Source organism: Dipodomys spectabilis, unplaced genomic scaffold (assembly GCF_019054845.1).
Source record: "Dipodomys spectabilis isolate Male_0828 unplaced genomic scaffold, ASM1905484v1 ptg000399l, whole genome shotgun sequence".
NCBI lineage: Eukaryota > Metazoa > Chordata > Mammalia > Rodentia > Heteromyidae > Dipodomys > Dipodomys spectabilis.
The window spans coordinates 16,273-38,693 of record NW_024871076.1 but is presented as its reverse complement, the minus strand read 5'-3'; the positions used below and the strand labels follow the sequence as shown (position 1 = coordinate 38,693).

The 22,421-nt window shown below is 41.4% G+C and overlaps 1 protein-coding gene across 1 annotated transcript in view; it reads right to left on the bottom strand.

The window, feature by feature from the left end:
- The window catches only part of Drp2 (dystrophin related protein 2), a 51,106-nt gene extending 33,508 nt beyond the window's left edge, over positions 1-17,598 (bottom strand). The window contains exons 1-2 of the mRNA XM_042667390.1: positions 17,425-17,598; positions 2,359-2,541 (exon numbers count right to left, since the gene is read on the bottom strand). Of these exons, the coding sequence (XP_042523324.1) occupies positions 2,359-2,475 (117 nt within the window). The 5' untranslated portion in view covers positions 2,476-2,541; positions 17,425-17,598. The remainder of the gene's footprint in view (positions 1-2,358; positions 2,542-17,424) is intronic.
- Between the last annotated feature and the right edge of the window lie 4,823 nt (positions 17,599-22,421).

Sequence of the window (22,421 nt, the reverse complement as noted above, 5' to 3'; positions counted from 1 at the left end):
AGTGCCTAGCATACAGGGCAGGAGTGGATGGAGGGAAGGGGAATTAATTCTGGAAATCTCAGTCTGGCTACTCTAAATCAGCCTAGGGAGACCTACATGCCAGCCTGACTGTTTACCCACTGGCCTTCCTATGAAAATAAGCTGGTGGGGCTATAGCAACTGAGATTTCTCCAGTCTTTCCTCCTTCTAAACTGTAACTTCCTCCCCACAAAGACTCTCCAAGGCTATTTAGGAAACCAATCAACCCATTGAAACCACTGCTCACAGGCACGTCATGAAAGGAAAGGGAGGCAGCCTCCAAGCTCCAGGCACCAAACTCAGAATTCAGGCCCTGTGCCCTGTGAGCTGACCCTACCTGTGCTGCCTGGGGAGTCCATGGCAGGATCCGGCAGCTCCATGATTAACCCTCAGCAGGAATTCGGACCCAGGGTCTTGTGAGCTGCAGTCAGGCTCAGTCCTGAGCTGCTCTGAGCAACTAAGGGAGGCAGGCAGAGTGGAGCCAGGCCAGGAGGCGGGGGCTGTCACCCTGTTTGTTTATTGACCCCCCAGGAATCTGGAGGGGGCGGCTATGTCAGGGCCTGGCCGGTGAATCAAAGCTTTGTTCCTGGGGAATTCCGGCTCTCTCTCAACTGGGCCTGCCACACCAGGGCCAAAATGGCCCTCCCAGGCTGCCAAGGGTGACAGGAGTGAGACTGGACATTCCACGATTCTGAGTAGAGCCTGCAGAAGGTAGCTTCTGATGATTAATTTTTCCTTTCCATGAAAGACCCCCCAAAACTCATTCTGCCTCCAGGCCCACTGCTCCTCTGAGATGAGTGAAAGGATTTGGACACTTTGACAAATCTTTGATAAGCAAATTCTCCAAAGGCCTGACAAGAGGATGAGCTTGGGAACAAGCAGGATCCTCAAGTAAATCACTCAATAGGTCTCCTGGGACACCTGGGACAGTGCCATAGTATGGCAACATCAGGAAGCTGGTACAGCAGAATCCTTCTGAATTGGATGACTCTCCATGAGTCCAGGGTCCCAAAGGTTCATCAATGACCATTGCAAAAACAAAGGAGTGCTATACCCTGCCTTTGAGAGAAATATAACACTCAGACACCAAGCACAGAGGTAAATGGGTGATCTCTAGGATCCCTTTTTGACCTCCCTCCTTCTCTCCCTCCCTCCCTCCCTCCCTCCCTCCTTCCCTTCCTTCCTTCCTTCCTTCTTTCCTTCCTTCCTTCCTTCCTTCCTTCCTTCCTTCCTTCCTTCCTTCCTTCCTTCCTTCCTTTCTTCTTTCCATTTCTTTTTTTGGTGGTGGTACTAAGATTTGAGCTCAGGGTCTCACATTTATTAGGCAAACTCTCTACCCCTTGAGCCATGTCCCTATCCCCCTATGGGCTTCTGCAGGGGAGGAAGATGGGACAATAAAACCTAGTAGTCTTATGCAGGGATCCAGTGCCAGAGGTGCTGGCCTGTGCTACACTAGGCTGGACTAAGGGAAGCCCTTTTCCCTAAGTCAGAAGACTAGAGGCATTGCCCCTCCTGGAAATGGCCACTCTTCTCCCTCCCTTGCCTGGGGAAAGGTTAACATTCCAGAGCTGGAACCTCACCCCTCAGTACTTTGGGAAAACACTTTGTTTTTACCAAAGAAGAGTTCTGTTCCCATCCTTATTTATCTCCCACAGAGTCTTCTGGGCTTTCCACAGTTCCACATTGTTTCCATGCTGAGGCCCACCTACAGGAATAGTTTGAGCAGCTGCCTAACCCTTTCTAGGGGTCTGAGTGGAGCCAGCTAGGGTGGCAGGGTATGACTGGCCAGGAGTGGGAAGTGGTACTAGCTCCAGGCTTCAGCATCCCTTGTGTTGAGGTAACTGGGCTCATGCCAGGCTCACAGTTTTCTGGACTAGAAATGTCTCAGAGTTAGAAAAGGCTTCCTTGTGACCTAGCCATGACCAAGCTGTCCTGGCTGTGTCTTGGGGAAAGTACCAGCAGAGAGGGCTATGTACTTGAGAAGAAGAGCCAATGGCATGAGAGAGCTACCTAGAGATTATGAGATATGCCACAGGAATCCAAGGCAACTGAAGGTCATGCTTTTTCCTAATCATGTTTGCTAGGATAGCCAGAACTCCCCCCTCCCCATACCAGTGAGCACTTTGGATTCCCCGGATCAATGCCTTTCCTTGATCTATGACCCACCCCACATACACACAATGAGTAATAGAGATGGATTTGAATTAGGCTCCATGCTATCTGGGAAGAATTATGTCAATACAGAGTGTTCCCAAGCTAATTTAGGAAACTTTCCTATTCCAAGTGCACACACACATCCTATGTTCTCTCTTTCTCTACCAGTCTTTCTTTTACTCTTACCTGAGGCTGGAGGACGGTGCTTCGGAGGCTGCTGCTGTGATGGAAGCGGTCAGCAGCCCGCCACTCATGACATCGTGGGAAGGTATAAGGGCATCCCTGCATGACCATAGGTTGCATCAGAACCAAGACTCATGGGGGGGGCGGTGAGGATAGGCAGTGGATTGACTATTGAGCATTAAGCACCTAGAAAAGTAACAAGGACAGTTTTAGAGTCAAGACTGTGAAAAACCTATGTGCCAATGGTATATGCCTTTAATTCTAGATAATTATTAGGAGGCTGAAACTGGGAGATTCAAAGTTTGAGGCTAGTCTGGGGAGAAAATTTTAAGACACTTTCTCAAACTATAGCTGGATGCAGTGGTGTGTACATATTATCCCAAGTTATGTAGGAGATTGACCTTGAAAGGATCATGGTGTCAGGCTAGCCTAGGCAGAAAAATCTTTGATGATCTGTCTGCATGGTGGAAAACTAAACATAGTGGCATGCTGCCTGTGATTCTAGCAATGATGCAAAGCCCAAAGTAGGCAAAGCTCATGGCTCAGTCACATGCCCAGGCAGGAAGGGAGAGTATATCACAAAGATAACCCATGAACAAAGAGACGTACCTCAGCAGTATTATACCAGACTAACAAGCATGAAGCCTTGAGTTCAAGCCTTCAGTACTAAAAAAAGAAAAAAAAAAGTGAATCCAGCAGCATCCTACAGGTGCATGGACTAGTAATGTAAATAAGTACTCAAAGCTTACTAATCTACCCAATAGCTCTTTCCAGGTCACCATACATAAATTAGACTTTCATTATTGGTCAAGGATGTATTTATTGTTTGTTACGTTTTGTGTTAAATCTACAAAGATGAATCAACTATCTGAGATTTGTGTCAGTTAAGCTAATAATTATAATTGAATGCTCATGTGGCAAATGCCATCACTGAGGTTGGACCACAAGGGGAGGGGATGAGAAACAGCTAACTCTGAGACTGCACACAGATTTAGAGACATTGCATATGACATGAGTCTTGACAGATGAGTAGATTTTCTCACCATGTAGAGAAAGGGAGAGACTGACCCACCTGAGCAAAGGCTCATGTCATGAAAAGTCATATTTATATGGCCAGAGTTTAGGTGGCACATAGAGGAAAGGAAACATAGGGCCTGCCCCTTAGGAGTTCATATATGAGAAAACAGAAAATAATGAGCATAAAGAGTTATTTCATTAAAATAGAAGTATTAGCTGGGTAATAACTCATACCTGTAATCCTAGTTATTCAGAAGCTGAGATCTGAGGATTGTGGTTTGTTTTTTTTTTTTTTTTTTTTTGGGTCCGGTCGTGGGGCCTGAACTCTGGGCCTGGGTGCTGTCCCTCAGCTCTTCAGCTCAAGGCTAGCGCTCTACCACTTGAGCCACAACATCACTTCCGGTTTTTTTCTTTTTGCTTATGTGGTACTGAGGAATCGAACCCAGGGCCTCAGGCATGCAAGGCAAGCGCTCTACCACTGAGCCAACTTCCCAGCCCCGAGGATTGTGGTTTGAAGTCAACCTGAGAATGAAAGTCTCTGAGACTCCAATTAACAAGAAAAAAACCAGAAGTGGACCTGTGGCTCAAATGGTAGATTTCCAGTGCCGAGATAAAAAGTTAAAGGACAGAAGCCAGGCCCTGAGTTCAAGCCCCTGTACTCACACAAAATAAAAAAATAGAAGAGATGGATTAAAGAGACAGATGAGGTAAAGGTAAATTCTATTTAGTTCTATTAAGAAGTTTCCCTAAGGGCTTGGAAGGTGGCTCAGTGGTAGAGCGCTTGCCTTGCATGCATGAGGCCCTGGGTTCGATTCCTCAGCACCACATAAGCAAAAAGAAAAAAGCTGGAAGTGGTGCTGTGGCTCTAATGGTAGAGTGCTAGCCTTGAGCTGAAGAGCTGAGGGACAGCGTCCAGGCCCAGAGTTCAGGCCCCACGACCGGACCCCCCCCCTCCAAAAAAAGAAGTTTCCCTAAAAACCAAAATGCTTAAATAGGGATACAGGTTGAGCCATTGTAACAATGAGATGTACAAGACACTATGTTGAAAACAAACTTTACAACTTGTGGGGGGTAGGGAGGGCAGAGTTGGGGTGGTAGGGTGGGAGGGGATGGTAGGGGAAAAACAAAGGAGGAAGTAATAATGCTCGATAGGAAATGTGCTCATTACCTTACTCATGTAACTGTAACCCCTCTGTACACTATTTTTACAATAAAAAATATATTAAAAAAAGAAGTTTCCCTAGAGGAAATGTACTTGAGATAAGTCGCAAAAGGGAAGTGGGGTTGCCATGAGATAGAAGACATAAAGCAGAACCAAAGCATTCCAAACAGCACAAACAGAAAATGCATGGTGTGCTCAGTGTGATCAGAGAACAAAGTGGGTGTCTTTTGAGGCATAACAGAAGATAAGGCTGGCAAAATAGGCTGTGGTCAGATTGGTCCATTCCTTGACTGACAACCCAAGAATTCTAGCCTTTATGTTTTAGAAAGATGCATCGCACTAAAAAAATGACACATTGAATTGAATCCCCTTTGCACAAATACTTAAGGAGAATAAAATTTAAAAAATTTAAAAATAATTTAAAGCAAGAGACCTCTGCCTGCCACGAAGAAGCTGATGAAATAGGCAGTTGCAAGGATGGAGCAGGAAGCTCAGTGCTGAAACATGCTGGACAGGTAAAAATCAAGGAGGCTCAGTGATCAATTGGATGTGAAGGTGAGGGACATGAAAGAGTTCAAGTTTCTAATTTGGGAACTGTTTGGAGAATGTTGCCAAGAGCAAGACCAGGAATAGGAGAAGGAACAAATTTGGTATGGTAATGGGTGCAGAATAGGGTTACATAATAAGCTATGCTGGAGACATAGTCTGTTTTAGATATCAGGAGTTCTTAAAAAATAGAAAGAAAGTTACCAACAAAAGTCGTAGAGGTATAAAAACAATTGATGAGCCAGGAGTACCAGTGGCTCATACCTATAGTTTTAGCAACTTAGGAAGCTGAGATCTGAGGATCATGGTTTGAAGCCAGCCTAGGCAGGAGAGTCTGTGACACTCTTATCTCTAATAAATTATTCAGAAAAAGCTGGAAGTGGCACTGTGGCTCAAGTTGTAGATCACTAGCCTTGAGCACAGAAAGGCTCAGGGATACTGGCCAAGCCCCGAGTTCAAGCCCTAGGACTTGCAAAATATATATATATATATTTTGTGAGTCGTGGGGCTTGAACTCTGGGCTTGGGAGCTATCCCTGCACTCTTCAGCTCAAGGCGAGCGCTCTACCACTTGAGCCACAGTGCCACTTCCTGTTTTCTAGTGGTTTTTTGGAGATAAGAGTCTCACGGACTTTTCTGCCTGGGCTGGCTTTGAACCATGATCCTCAGATCTCAGCCTCCTCAGTAGCTAGGATTACATGCGGGAGCCACCAGCATCCAGTAAAAATAATTTTTTAAAAATAAAATAAAATAAATTGATGGTTTAATGAATATATACAAACATCATGAAGATGATGCTTACAAATGATAAAGCAATCTCTTTTAATAAGCCTAGCAAAAATATAGCCTTATCCTAAGGACAGAAACTAGTACTCTTTGACACTTGATGCTAATGATCTAATAGCCATGTTTAGACTCTGTTCCAGTAGTTCCAAACATTTCAGGTATAAGTGTCCCCCCCCCTCTCCTTTCTCTCTCTCTCTCTCTCTCTCTCTCTGTGTGTGTGTGTGTGTGTGTGTGTGTGTGTGTGTGTGTGTGTGTGTGTCTTGAGCCCAGGGTCTGGGCACTGCCCTTTATATTTTTCTTCTCACAGCTGGCCTATTATCACTTGAGCCACACCTTCAGTTCATGCTTTTTGGTGATTAATTGGTGATAAGTCTCATGGACTTACCTGCTCAGGCTGGCTTTGAACCTTGATCCTCAGATTTCCGCCTCCTGAGTAGCTAAAATTACAGATGTGAGCCATTGGTACTGGGCTATAAAGGCCTTTTCTTAAAATTAAAAAGAAAATCTCACTTCACCCACTCACTCCTACAATAGAAAGCTGTACTTTTAGAGTACAGCTAGAGTGAGAACATCACTCACACATTTAGAACTGAGGTCTCCTCTTGTCGACTACTTTTCCCTTTGCCTCAAGGGTCTACAAGCTAAAAATTGGGGACTATTACAGGTTATGAGGGTTCAAGGATTTGAGTTCTGAAAGATACTTCGATAAAGTCAAAATCCCTAGAGATTACAGAGTTACATAGCTCCACATGCCCAGAGTTCTCCAAAGAATGGCTGAAATGGTAGCAGCTCTGTAATTAGACACACGTGTAAAAAATGTTGGTAACACAGATTGTGTGTGTGTGTGTGTGTGTGTGTGTGTGTGTGTGTGTGTGTGTGTGTGTATGTGTGCCCATCCTCAGGGCTACTGTTCCTGGGGTCTTTTGTTTCCTCAAGGCTAGTGCTCTACCACTTGAGCCACAGCTCTACTTCTGGCTTTTTTGGTACTTAATTGGAGATGATGATCTCACGGACTTTCCTGCTTGAGCATGCTCAAACTTTGATCCTCATATCTCAGCTTCTTGAGTAACTAGGATTATAGGCCTGAGCCACCAGCACCTTGCTGAACACTCAGTTTTTTAAGTTTTCTTATGAATGTGTTATGGACACAAAGTATACACAGGGCTTGCTTTCAGATTTTATTTTTTATTCATTTATTTTTAAGTAGTTGTGCAAAAGGGTTACAAGTCCATGAGTACAATGCATCTTGATCAGTGTTACTCTTTCCATTGTTCTACCCCATTTCTCCTCTCCTATCCCTACCCTCGTTATGTTGTTCTATTTTTATGTATATTGAATGACATAATGACTGCATTTGCTCACCCATCCTCCCTCCTTTTGTGTGTCCCTCCATTGTCTTCTCCTCCAAACATGTTGTCACTGTTACTCATTTTTTAAGCAGTCCCTTAGTTGTTTAGAGGAACTACACCTTTGGACTCCTCCCTAAGTATACATACCAACCTTTAGTCAGGTTGTGTGTATATGCATAAAACCCTGTCTACATTATCATGTATATGCTTGTAGTTTAGATCTAGCTTCCACATATGAGAGAAAATATGCACCATTTGTCCCTTTGAGCCTGGCTTATTTCACTTAACATAGTTGTTTTCTAGGCCCATACCTTTCCCTGAAAATGTAATAATATTCTTCATTGTAATAGATGAGTAAAATTTCACTGAATATTGAGCCACTCATCTGTAGTAGAATATCTGGGCTGTTTCCATAACTTAGCTATCACAACTACTATGGCAAAGAACATGGATGTGCAAGTGGGTTTTTGTTTGTTTGTTTGTTTTTACTGTATCTGGATTTACATTATTCTGGGTAGATTCCTATCAGATTTTGTTTGGCACAAATATTTTCATTTTTGTTGATTGTACATGTAATGCGTGTTCTTATTTTTTTAAGAAAAATTTTGTGTTGCTGGAGATGGGAACCCAGGGCCTCATGCATGCTAGATCTCAAATAAGACATATCTTTTTACAAAAATTAGCGAGGCACTGGTGGCTCACGCCTATAATTTTAGCTACTCAGGAGGCTAAGATCTGAGGATTTCAGTTTGAAGCCATCCTGGGCAGAAAAGTCTGTGAGACTTTTATCTCCATTTAACCACCAAAAAGCCAGAAATGAAACTATGGATCAAGTGGTAGAGTGCTAGCCTTGAGAGAGGCAAAAAAGAAAACTCAAGGACAGCACTCAAGCCCTGAATTCGAACTGCAGGATTAGCACAAAAATTTTTATTTGTAGTGCTGTACCACCTAGTTATATTTCAAGTCCTTAAAGTATGTTTTTCATAGGACAGGATGTGGTGGTACATGCCTGTAGTCCCAGCTACTTGGGAGGTAGTGATAGAAGGACTGCAGTTTGTAGCACCCCTGGGCAAAAGTTAATAAGACCCTTTTAAAAACAAGCTAGAAATGGTGATGCACATCTGTGGCCCTAGATACTTGAGAGGTAGCCATAGCAAGAACAGTGTCTGATGTGAACCTGGGCAAAAGCACAAGACAGTATCTGAAAAATGACTAAAGCAAAAAAAACCCCTGAAGGCATGACTGAAGTGGTAGAGTGCCTTCCTAGCCAATGCAAGGCCATGATTTCAATCCTCAGTATCACCAAAACAAGACAGAGAAAGACAGAGACAGAGACAGAGAGAGACACAGAGAGAGAGAGACACAGAGAGAGAGAAAGAGAAAATTAACCCATGATGTCACCACTCAGAAAACCATTACTAACTGCTGTGAAGGTATAGCCGTTTTATGTAAAAAAAATATAATAGGGAAGAACAGTGAAAAAAATGTAATCTTTAAATAGAATTGCCATCAGAGGCCATTATTTTGTAACTTGCTACTTTCATTTGCCATGATATGATGGCCATTTTAGAGTGTCATTGAGTACTCCTCTAAAACATAATCACAGCTGCATATGGCACTGTAGATGGAGCAATGGGCTCTGGCATTAAACAGGCCTAAAGTTAAATCTACATTATTCAATGTATTAAGCATAAGGTTTGAAATGATTTAACCTCTCTGAGACTCATTGTCCTCATCTGCAAAATAGAGGTAATAATGATAATATGTTTACAGAATTGTTCTACTGATTAAAATTAATCATGTAGTTAAACAATAGCACAGTGTCAGTCAGTAGTATATGTTAGGGTACCTGCTACAACTTTAAATGCTAGTTATAATCACTGTTGTATAGTATTCCACTTAATGGATATACTATATTTTAAGAATTAGATATTTTAATAGTTCTTGTGACTTATAAGTCAAAGTGTAATCTGCTGCATATTTGTGATTCTCTGCTTAGAATGATTTCCTAGAAAAGGGAATTCCTGAATTAAAGTTACAGAACCAATTTCAGTATCATGATATCTACTTCTAAATGGACCAGAAAAAAAATGTATTGTATCACTTTCTACTACCACCAGCAGTGTATGAGTGCCAATATCTCAGTACACTTGCCAATGGTATGTATTCCTATTTTATTTGCCAACTTTGTGACTGAAAATGACATCTTGAGGATTATTTTGAATTTCTTTAATTACTAGAAAGATTTAACTCACCCCACCACATTTTACTAACCAGTTGGATTTCCTCTTTTATGAACTACCACTTTTTGTCCTATTCTGAAAGACAATTTCTCTATAGGTAATCCTCCTTCCTTTTTATTTCTCAACTACCAAGATGCCAGGTTAAAAATGAGATAAAAACAGGAGTCAGAGAAATCCTAACTTCAGATCCTAACACAGGCAGGCAGAAAAGGATAAACACTTTTGGTTCCAGGGTCACTATTGTCAGTTTTCACACTTTGCTCCTATCATTACCTCAAGCAATTTCACCTCTGTAGGCCTTCAGTTGCTAATCTGTCAAATATTAATGATTAAGGTGTGTGGGTGCCAGATGTCAAAACACTATTACTCCCTCTCTTGTGTTTGTAATCTGCTGGGCTATTGTTCATGATCCTTAGAACATTGTGACAAGGTTCTTAAAGCCACAATTATCATCCCAATTTTAGATAAAGATGCAGAGCTGTAAGTGAAACTGGGCTTCCTGCTTCCTCTGCTCCCTCCCTGTTCCTTACTTGCACATACTGAACTCTCTAGGCTTCCTTTATATTTGCAGAGACCCTAAGGAAAAAGAGATGATTCAGACTTGACTTTCAAATGGTAACATATAGAAAATAAGACATAGAAATTTAATTTAAGGGAGAAATGATTCATACTCTATGTGGGACCCAGAATTCATGCTATAAGAAGTCAAAGAGGAGTAAATGTTTACTCCTAGTTGGAGGAACTAGGTTGGATTTATGGTAGAGATATGTTTGAGCTAACATGAGAGAGATTTGACACTTGTTACAGGGAAAATGCTTTTTAGAAATAAGGGAAATAACCCTTAGGAATGCTGCTAGATATCCATCTGTGGCTTTTAGAAATACAAAGTACTAGAAGAGCTGGGAAGGTGGCTTAGTGGTAGAGCGCTTGCCTTGCATGCGTGAGACCCTATACAGAAAATTACTAAAGGGCTTGGGGCAGGCTCAAGTGGTAGTGTAATTACTTAGCAATCAGAAAGTCCTGATTTCAAAGCCCAGTACCTCCAAAAATTGAAAAATAGAACTAAATTTTTATGTGTCTGTGTGGCACATCATATATATATATATATACACACACATACATTTGTTATATTTATCGATAAATATGTTTGGGCACACATACATTGTATTGGTTATTGAATCCAGGGCTTCATGTGTGCTAAGCTGTGCCACTGAGCTACATCCTCAGTCTTTTTTATTTTGGAATAGTGTCTTGCTAAGTTCCCTAGGTTGGCCTTGAATTTGAGATCTGCATGACACTATGCCTAGCTAAAATATAGTTTTAAATTAAAAGGCAACATGAAAAAAATATAGTCTATATTTTTTTTAATATTTGTATACAAATGAAGATGCATGCTTGTATTTGCAATAAAATACCTTTTAGAAATATATAAAATAACCTGTTACAACTGTAAAAAGGGAACTGAATAGTACATTAATGAAGAGAGGAAAGAGGGAATGCAGTCATAAAATTCAATGTATTTTCTACAAAATTAAGAAAATTGAGGATAGGAATGGGGTTGGGAGGATTGGGGGGAGAATGATGAAAGGGGTGACATTGATCAAAATTCATTGACTTTACTACTTTGTTGGGAGGCAACTTTTTTATATAACTACATGAAAATAAGAATAAGTTTTTTTTAAAAAAAATGTAAGGTCTCTTTTCCATTTGGAGTCTCCCCCCAAAAGATAAGCAATGCATTTATAGGGTGGGGAAGGTGGCTCAGTGGTAGAGTGCTTGCCTTGCATGCATGAGGCCCTGGGTTCGATTCCTCAGCACCACATAAGCAGAAAAAGACAGAAGTAGTGCTGTGTTCAAGTGGTAGAGCACTAGCCTTGAGCTAAAGAGCTGAGGGACAGTGCCCAGGCCCAGAGTTCAGGCTCCCTGACTGGCCAAAACAAACAAACAAACCCAAAACTGCATAAAGCATATATGTGAAGTATATTGGATTAAAATAAAGCAAGTCTTTATACACTCACAGACAAGGTTGACAAATAGAATTATCCACCTCATAAAAGCCCTGTGTCTCCAATAGGAAAAACAAAGCACTTTTGGGAGGAAAGTACTAGGGTTTGAACTCAGGGCTTGAGCACTATTCCTTAGTTTTTTACTAGAGGCTTGTGCTCTACCACTTGAGCCACAGCTCCACCTCTGGCTTTTTTGATGGTTAATTGGAAATAAGAGTCTTTTAGACCTTCCTTCCAGGTCTAGCTTTGAACTGATATCTTCATATCTTAGCCTTCTAAATAGCTAGGATTACAGGCTTGAGACACCAATAAATGGCAGAATATGAGGTTTGTTTTTGTTTTTTTTTAAAGTGAATATCTTTTTATACTGCTATTTTTTTGTAGGTTGTGGGGCCTGAACTCTGGGCCTGGGTGCTGTCCCTCAGCTCTTCAGCTCAAGGCTAGTGCTCTACTACTTGAGCCATAGCACCACTTCTGGCTTTTTTTCTGCTTATATGGTGCTGAGGAATCAAACCCAGGGCCTCATGCATGCAAGGCAAGCACTCTACCACTGAGCCACCTTCCCAGCCCCTACAGCTAAAAGTTTAAACCCTGTGAAAAAGCTATTTAAAAACAGCTACTTCCTCCCTTCTTCCCCATTTCCTTTAAAATGCAAAGGAGGTCTTCAGTATGGTAGTTCAGACCTACCATGTTTCAGCTCTATGTATATTAGGCAGTCTACATGCATTAACTTGTTTCATTATCCCAAGAGGCCTAAAAAGTCCTTTGCTAGCTACAAGGTTCAATGAAAATGGGAGGCACAGAAACCATGGCTAACTTCTTTGTACAATTATACTGTGAATATGCTGAAGAGCCCGTGTTTTGCCCCTGTTAACTCTAACCCAGCCTCCGAGGCACTGCAGCCACTGACCTTCTAGCAAATGGAGAACTTTGGCTGTGCACACAAACTCAGTCATGGCACTACCAGGCAAACACACAGTAGTTAGGAGCAGGCAGGGTTCAGGAAGGCTGAGGCCTCCAGTAGCACCAGGCCAGCAAACCCTGCAAAGCACTTAGATGACCTTTCCAGTGCATCAGAGAAGTAAAATTCTGGCCAACTTACTTAATTCGAGCCCTGATCTTGACCAGTGCCTAGAGATCAATAAATATTTTTACTTTGTGTGCTAGTACTGAGGCTTTAACTCAGGGCCTCATGTTCTTGCTTAGCTTTATTCACTCAAGGTTGTCATTCTACTATTTGAGCCATAGCTCCACTTTCAGCTTGTTGGTGCTTAATTAGGAATAAGAGACTCATGGATTTTCTGCCTAGACTTTGAACCGTGATTATCAAATCTCAGCCTCCTGATTTGCTAGGACTAGAGGCATAAGCCACCCAACACCCAGAAATAACAAAAAACAAAATTCTGGTGCCAGTCCTGGGGCTTGAACTCAGCCTGGGCACTGTCCCTGAGCTTCTTTTACTCAAGGCTAGCACTCTTCCACCTGAGTCACAGCACCAATTCCAGGTTTTTCTGTATATGTGGTACTGAGGTACCTAGGGCTTCATGCATGCATGGCAAGCGTTCTACCACTGTCACATTCCCAGCCCATGCAATAACTAATTTTGAATGAACATTTTCCTCCTAAAAACTGGATATTAGAAACCTTCACTACAGAAAAAGACTTCCAGAAGTGACAAGAATACTCACTGCAGTATTGTTTACAAAAGCACAAATCTTTGAGCAGCTCCAGTGTCCACCAAGAGGGGACTGGTCAATGGACCATATCTGAGAAGCAGTGTCGCATGGTCATTAAGGGCACAGATGCAGAGCCAGGATGCTCATGCTTGCATCTGCTTCTTCCACTTATAGCATAGATCTGGAAAGCTCTTTAGCTTTGCTGTGCACCAGCTCTGATGTCTATAAAACAGGATAACAAAAAGACATGCTTAGCAGGGCACTGGTGGCTCACACCTGTCATCCTAGCTACTCAGGAGGCTGAGATCTGAAGATCACAGTTCAAAGCCAACTCCGGTAAAGAAAGTCTATGATACTCTTATCTCCAATTAACCACCAGAAAACCAGAAGTGATGCTGTGGCTCAAGTGGTACAGTGCTCACCTCAAGCTGAACAGTTCAGTGACAGTGCCAGGCCAAGAGTTCAAGCCCCACAACCAACCAAAACAACAACAACAACAACAACAACATCAAAAGATATGCTCCATGGTCTTGTGGCAAGCATTCCTAGCTTCTAGCATTTAGTGAGTATTCAAATATCATCTAGGACTGTAGGCACTCATACAGTGGAACGTTATATAGCTGCTAAAAAGAAAGTGGCCGGCCTATATGCACTGATTTAGCAAATGTCAAAAATACATGTATATACATACATACATACATATTAGGTAACCCAGAACAAATGTTAGAATACAATTTCTAGTAGAAATCCTATATTGAAAGAATATTTTAAAAAATCTGTGTGTATACATGCAGAAAAAGAAAGCCTGGACAGATACCAAGCAAACATTAATTTTACAGACTGAGGGGATATTCTCTCTCTCTCTCTCTCTCTCTCTCTCTCTCTCTCTCTCTCTCTCTCTCTCTCTCTCTCTCTCTCTCTTTCTCTCAATTTAATTTTTAAGTTTTGGTGTTGGACCTGGGGCTTGAACTCAGGGTCTGGATGTTATCCATGAAATTTTTTACACAGGGCTAGTGTTTTGCCACTTGAGCCACAGCACCACTTTTGGCTTCCTAGTAGTTAATTGGAGATAAGAGTCTCATGGGCTTTTCTGCCTGGGTTGTCTTCAAATCACGGTCCTCAGATCTCAACCTCCTAAATAACTAGGATTACAGATGTGAGTCACCAGTGCCCAGTTTGGTATTCTCTATTTTACTTCTAAATGTCCATCAGTACCAGAGTGGGTAAATGGATTGTGGTAGGTTCATAAGTAAATCAGTGAAAACTGAGTGAATTAGAGTCCCATGTTACCATATGGTTACAATTTTATAAATATAATGTTATATAGAAAAAAACTAGTTGTAGAAAAATATATAATACACCACTGATGTAAACTTTTAAAGCATATGAAGCAGCAGCATATGTTGTGGAAAGGCATAAGGATATGTTGTAAAGTATGAATAAATGCATGGCAATAATGAATACCACAATCAGGAGGGTGGTTACTTCATAGGGAGGGAGTGTTGATTATCGAGGGTAGACAGAGGCTGGCAACTCTATTACTGATCTTTCTTTCTTCACCTGGACATCAGGAACTCTGATTTTTCTCTGTTATTCTTTATGCCCTTTTAAATGTAAAAAATATTTCATGATGTTCTCAAAATGTAACAAATCCCATGATAAAATGAAAGCTCATCATTTTAAAATATAACAAGGTTCTAAAAGAAAGGCCTTGAATACAAATATTGTACTGAAGATTAAAGGATTATTCATTCAATCTGCCTCATTGTCCTTGGTCTAGTTTCATAGGAGGTAACCTGCTGGAGAACCAGGGCTTGGATAAACTCAGCTGGGAATTCAGAGACAATTTCCGAAACTTGCCCATGATGGGAAGAACAATCTAATTTACCAATTGGGTTTTCATGTTGAAAAATGTATCATTGATAGCTATGTGGCTGGCTCATGCCTATAATCCTAGCTACTCAGGAGGCTGAGATCTGAGAATTATGATTCAAAACCAGCCAGGGCAGGAGAGACAATGAGACTCTTACCTAAAACTACATACCAAAAAAGCTGGAAGTGGAGCTGAGGCTTAATTTAGTGAGCACTAGCCTTGAGCAAGAAATTGTATCAGGCCCTGAGTTCAAGCCCCAGAACTTGCACACACACACAAGAAAAGCATCATCAGGGTAGATTTATTTAAATTTTTTTTCGTGTGACTATTTTCCCCAGATTTATTGTTATCTGACTGATTCTTTAGTAGAAATTCCCCAAACTATGTCTACAAGATGCTAAAATGTTTTCCATACAGTAAAATGTTCTCTGGTCAAATGAGTTTTCTATATACTAAGTTGAACAAAATTACTTGGATTAATTCACATTAGTTTTTTATGGGGCCTTTTATATGGTTTGTTTACATTGTCACTGTCCAAGAGGAACATTATTTCCACAAAATTATTGGACCACAGACTTCTTCCTTCCCCTTCCTCTCCCCCTCCCTTCTTCCTCCCCCCCCCATAGCAACACTTAAAACAGAACCTATTAACATTCTCCCAGAATAGTGTTCTGTAGAACAGTGCTTTGGTAAATGCTGTTCTAGAAGGATTTACTTGCTATTTTAGATGCCAGTGTGTTTCAAATCCTTTCCAAGGGAGGAATATAGTTTCATGGCATAATTTCCACTGGCTGAGGTTTCTCTGAGTATTCCCAGTAAGTTTATAAGGCTATGTCCTTAGGCTTCATTAAAAAATCTATTCTAGCTGGCCTTGTAGCAGATCCAATACCAGAAACCACTGAGCATCTGTGTTATGAGGGCTGCTTCCCATATGTGCTCTCTGCAGCTGGCTATTGAGCTTTTGCTAAGTTTGCTGCTTCAAACCACACTCTCTTTCTATAGACCATAGCAAAGTGAAGGGCTTTCCAGGCAGGAACTCAGAGCTACATCATTAGGGCAGGTGTCTGGAGAAACAAGTCGTCCCATGTCCCTTCTTCCCACAGCAGTAGTTAAGCAGGAAGCAGGACTCTAACACAGAGGCCTGTCTACTCAGGGGAGGAAGAGCTCCATCTTCTTTCAGGGACAGGACATTTACTTCAACTTCAAGCATTTCCTTTTGCAGGACTGGGGCTGGATAGTTTTCTTAGAAGGCTCTAAGAGTCTTTGGAACACCTCTCCCCCTCCCCCACCTTTACAGGGTAAAAAATCTCCTAATCTCCTAAAGTCTGTAGTTTCCACAGGGCCTTTTGTAAAGACAATTTACTTGAAGGCCTTTAATCTGGAAACAAGAATTCTTTTGAAAGAATCGGTTACTAAGGTGAAGTAGACTTTGTAAATGTCTTTGTTCTTTTAAACCATCAAAAAGAAAATGGTAGAGAAATATGTTCTCTACATGATAGAGTGCACCATACCCTCAGCAGCTGTTAATATCTCTCCTCCTCTGCCCCTCCTAAACCCACCTTAGCCCTCCCACCTGCTTAGATCCACCAGGCCTTTCTATCCACACGCTGAAGGAAGAACCTCAACTACTCCCACTGTCCCAGGCCCACTCACCAGACTGGGGCATACAACTTGAGGATGGGAAAGGTAGAGAGAGCAGAGGGTAATGAGGTGTTGGACTCCAAGGGAAGTGAGCCCTCTTTCAAACCACTCCAAGCTAGATCGTCAAGAGTGAAAAGATGACTCCTGGTTACAGGGTGTAGGGGAGAATACAAGTGGGAAAATGCATCAGGGATCATGAAGGGAGCCAGCAAATGAAGTAGAGATGAGATGAGCCTTTCAGCCCCAGGATCTTAAGGCAGAGCCCGGTATACTCCAGGAGAGAATGTGTCCTGTCTGGTAGCTGGATAGGTATTTATCTAGCATATCTGTTGGGAGGTCCTGTGTTTCTCTCCTTCCTTCCTAGCCAATGCTTTTCACACACCTTCCCTTCCCACTAACCAGGAAATCTATTTGCCCTTGGATAAAAAAGCCTGGCATTAAGCACCTAAAATCAATAATATTCCTCTTATCTTGAAGCAACAAATCATGGTCTTATTTATTTTTCAATCCATTACTCAAATTCGCTTGAATTCTTATTCCTGGGCATCTTTTTCCCCCTTTTTTCTTCATGAATCCAAGCAGTGAGTACTTCATTATGAGCATTTTTTTAATGCAAGTTTTCCCCCAAAGGCACACATGCAAGCAGACAGGCAGACAGGCATGCGGACATGCACCCTCACACGGTACCTCAGGAGCTTCTCCTCCTTCAGTCATCTGCCTTCTGCCAGCTGAACAAGGGCGAGGCTGGAAAATAATTTCTCTGTGGCCTACCTTCTGATTCCGGCAGGTCTGAGAAGCAGGCGGTAGCTGGAAGCTGGGAGGCAGGGGCTGCTTCTGTGAATCAGCAAAGAAGTCACTGAGACAGGGATGCCGACAGCTGCTGTGTGCACACTCTCCCTCCGTCTCTCCCACCTCCCTGCCCTCCTTCTCCTCCTTCTCCTCCTCCTCCTCCTCTTCCTCCTCCCCTCCTGAAGCTGCTCTGTGTTGCTATGCAATCATCACCGGGACTAACAGCATCATTCCGACCTCGGGCAAAGATACCCTTGACTGGGCAAATGCAGAAAGAGCAAAGACAGTTTTATAAAACTACCAGAGCCGAAGCTGCTCTCAGAGATTTCAATTCATTAGAAGCATAGAAAGGAATCTGAAGCCTGGGAAGGAGGGAGAGAGAGAGAGACAGACAGACAGACAGAGACAGAGACAGAGACAGAGAGACAGAGAGAGACAGAGAGACCGAGAGAGGGAGAGGGAGAGAGAATTTGTTACTGGAGAGGAAGACAAAAGAGCCCCAAGGATCAATATAAGTTGCTGAGCTGAGTGTGGAGCCTGAGCCCCAACTTCCACAAATTTAGCACAGAGTTCAAGGCAACTTGAAAGCCAGAGCTGTCAGGGGTCCCTCAGTAGACAGTCCAGGATTCAGTACAGTCCAGGATTCAGTTTATGTGCTGAAAAATGAAACATTGTGCTCTACAGCTGCCATTGTCAAGGGTACTCAAGGTACAATCATGGACCTAGAGCAGGCTGCCAGTGACCTCTGAGTCCTGTAACTCTTTTTAATCTTTACACAGAGGGAAACAATCCATAATAAATAAAGGAAAGAAAAGGGCCTTGAATGACTTGAGGGTGTGTGTGTGTGTGTATGTGTGTGTGTGTGTGTGTGTGTGTGTGTGTGTGTGTGTGTGTCCCTCACTGATTTACCCTGCTTTTATCCAGACCAGTCCTTACTATCCTTATTGTCACCTTTACATACACATTTGAACCCCATGAGATAAGCCAAGCTCAGAAAGACAAATATCATTTTCATCTATGTAAAGACTTTTCAGCTAACAAAAACAATAATAACAGGATATGATTGTAAAAGAGAAACTCTTTTGAGAGGAGAAGAAAAGAAGAGGGTAAGGCATTAAAAATAGTATACTAAAACCTTCTAAAACTGTTAAAAATTGGGAGGAAGAGGGTAACAAAATAATAATATAGATGAGGTGAACTTGATCAAATATATTATCTGTATGTATGTAAATATCCTGATGAAACCTCTTTTTTAAAATTAATTTGTGCTAATAAAGGATTTTAAAAAGAGCTTTGACCTCCAAACACCCTGAGAGACCTGGGAGAAGCCATGATCAGGATGAGAATCTTATATTCCTTTATTGAGTGCCCAATATACAGCAGATTACTTGATCCATATGTGTTGATATATGTTGATATACAGATCAACTAAGACTTGAAACCAGGGTAAGCATTCTTCTCTACTCCCTCCATTTCAGAGAACAGAGTATGTATGAGAGAAAATATCTGATGATCCACCGAAAACTCTATGCTCTGCCAGTACTGCAGCTTAGGACAGAAAAAGCTTCCTGGTCCTGAGAATCTAGGACTAGTGTTTATAAAGTTCCAAAATGACTAAGGCTTATTTTGGGTTCAAGTTTTTTTCTTTTATGATCTTTTAATGAAAAAGGTATTCTTAATTTTTTAAATGATATTGAAAAGGAGACTCTATTGCTACTGTACAATGTCATTCTCTTTGTTAAAAATTAGAAAATAACATTAACATAAAACAGTAACAAATGATCTTACATTTCATATCTTACATACATAGAAAATGATTTTACATTCATAGTGGAATTCAGGCAGCTCTAAATGAAATGTTTATTTTTAATTGGAAAATACAATTGCACATAATATATTTATAGAGTACAACATGCCATTTTGATATCTGCATATATTTTAGAAAGTGTCAGTCCAGATAATTAACATATCATTATCTCACCAATTTGTTATTTTTACATGGTCAGAATATTCAAAATCTATTCTTTTTGTGTTTTTGAAATATATAATACATTATTGTTAGCTGGGGTCACATGGTTCAATATTATCATGACTGAAGTTTTCGTTATAACTATTATTGTGAAACTTCCACAGGAAATAACTAGTACGTATGTGAGTGTGTTTTCTTTGATATGAAATCTTAAAACCTTAAGCTGCTGGTTTCAATAATGGGTAGAAATAAATCTTGATCTCCTCTTCAAAACAAGCAAAATGGAACTGGGCATGGTGGTATACTCCTGTAATTCCAACACTTAAGAAATAGAAGAGAAATCAGACTGTCTTTAAAAAGAAAGGCAAAATTGGAACCAACTTCCCTTCTCTCAAGTTTTCAGAGCTACATGAATGGCACTTCCTATCTGGCCCAAGCAGCAACAAGGCTCCCATGTATAGAAAGGGTGTTTGGTTTCTGATGGGATCTTTTTGAAGCACATTCAGCTTCTCAATCTCTATTCCATCAACAGAGCATTTATTAGCAACTAGCCTAGCACCGAGCTGACCCTGTATTTGGCTACAGTTAAGAGCCCTGGCACTATCCAGACCCAGGGCCCCAGGAGTCTTTTACAATTGACTTGGAATGACTTGAGGGGGAAGTTGGCTAAGAAGAAAGACCAGAGGGAACATTCTGAGAAATTGTTCAGGCTGGCACAGACATAGAATGACTATGACAGATACACCCCAAACACAGGGGAGCCTGATTCATTGCCCATCCTTGACACCAGTAACTAGCACATCCCACAAAAACATTGTGAAGATCTACAGGGAGGAAGGAGAGAGAGCCTGATGAGGTACATGTTCCTCACTTCACTGGCAGTAAGACTTGTCCAGATCATAAGAAACAGAGGCCTGGAGGTGTGGCTCATAGAGTAGATAGCAAGCCCAAAGCCCAGAGTTCAAATCCCAGTACTGCCAAAAATGAAAAACTAAAAAGCACTTGAAATAATCTTTTTCCATTTCCTTTTTTATCTTTAGAGAAAGCATTCAGACTGCAGATACAAAAATAGTACATTAATTTCCATGAAAATAACCATACTGAGTTTATCTTGAGGAGTACAATTTTTTAAAAAACCTCAAAATATTTTCCTTATAAACCATCAGAGTAGAAGAGCTATTTTCCCTTTGTTTCTTCCATTAAGGTTTCTAAGGGCTTTGGTGAAAATGAGAGTATTACCTTTGAGCCAGAAAAACATTAAATCATTACCAGCTGTCAAGACAAGATTTAATTATATTATGATTAAAATAATAATTCCAGTATTATTGAGCATTTACTACAAGCTAGTTTCATTTGAATCACCTGGCACATGTTAAGTAGCTCAGTTCATCAGATGGGGTAGAGCCCTCCAGGTTGCGATGGTCCCCACACAGCCCACTGCCATCATTCGCTCCCTCATTCTACTTGCTTAGCTCCCAGGAGCTAGGGACACTGTGTGATCTTACAGCCCAGTGAAGGAACAATCCTTACTATTTTGTTATTTTAGGATGAGGTTTTTTTTGGATGAGATTTGTTTGTTTTTGGCTTTGGGGGGTGTTGGAATGAATAGAATATCCATCTGTATTTTAAGAGTGATGACTGTCTTTTGCTTTACCATCAAAACTGGACAGAAAAGTCCACCATCACATTTAAAACCCAGGGCAACTCATTTTCACCCAAGAAACAGCAAAACAAAATAAATGAATAGGCTTGCCTCAACTATTTCTCTGAGCAGAGCAAGGAAAAATAAAAATAGATCAGACCACATACTTTGACGTGAACTTACCTTGACAACTGGAAAGAGGAGGTTTAAGACCCAATATATGGGCTCAGAGTGAGATTTTGCTGGGTAGACAGGATAGGTAAGACATTTCAGATAGAATGTATAAAAGCACAAAAGTCAGAAAACGTGGTTAAGGAACTTCAAGCACCAGCTAAGCATGGCTAAATTAAGACAGGGTTATAGGAATGAAATAAAAAAGGAAGATGATACCCTGCATTGGTGACTCACAACTGAAGCTGAGATCTGAGGATCATAGTTCAAAGCCAGTCCAGGCAGGAAGTCTGTGAGATACTTATCTCCACTAAAATACCAAAAAAGCCAGATGTGGAGCTGTAGCTCAAGTGGTAGAGTGCTAGCCTAGAGCAAAAAGGTCAGAGACAAAGCCCAGGCCCATACAGAGGCTCCGAAACTCCTTAGATGTTGCTCTCATCCTAGCAGGTTCAACAGTTCAACATAAATAAAATAGTGGTAAGTGCAGTGAAGAGTAGATGGCAAGAGAGAAAGGCTGGGTGTGGATGTGTGTTAAGAGGAAGATGCATACCCATCTGAAGAGGGTAGTTGTTAGTGAGGCTGGGAAATAGACACTCAGTTCTGTTTGGAAGAATAGGCCTTGACTCCTTATGACAAGTCTACAGCCTTATTCCTTGTCTCCCTGACCACATTTTCCAAAAGTGTTACTTCAAGCAATCTCTACTCTTCCTTAACACCAAAACACAGCTCAGTATCTCAGCAAATAACCTCCATCCTTGCTTTACTGAAAAGGTGGATATTATTCCTGAAAACTTCTCTACCTCAGAATTTTTATATGTAATTTTTTGTACCAGTCCTGAGGCTTAAACTCAGGACTTGGGCATTGTCCCTGAGCCTTTTCTTTTTCTTTTTTAAATCAAGGCTAGCACTATATCACTTGAGCCACAGCTCTACTACTGGCTTTTTTTATCTGGTCGTTAGTTGGAGATAAAAGTTACATGGACTTTCCTGCCCAGGCTGCCTTCATTTGGGTTTTTATTATTTTTTCCTTTCTTTTCTTTTGTTTTTTTTTTCTTTTTTTGGTCAATCATGGGGCTTGAAGTCTGGGCCCGGGTGCTGTCCCTCAGCCTTTCAGCTCAAGGCAAGCACTCTACCACTTGAGCCACAGCGCCACTTCCAGCTTTCTTGTGGTTTATTGGAAATGAGTCTCATGGACTT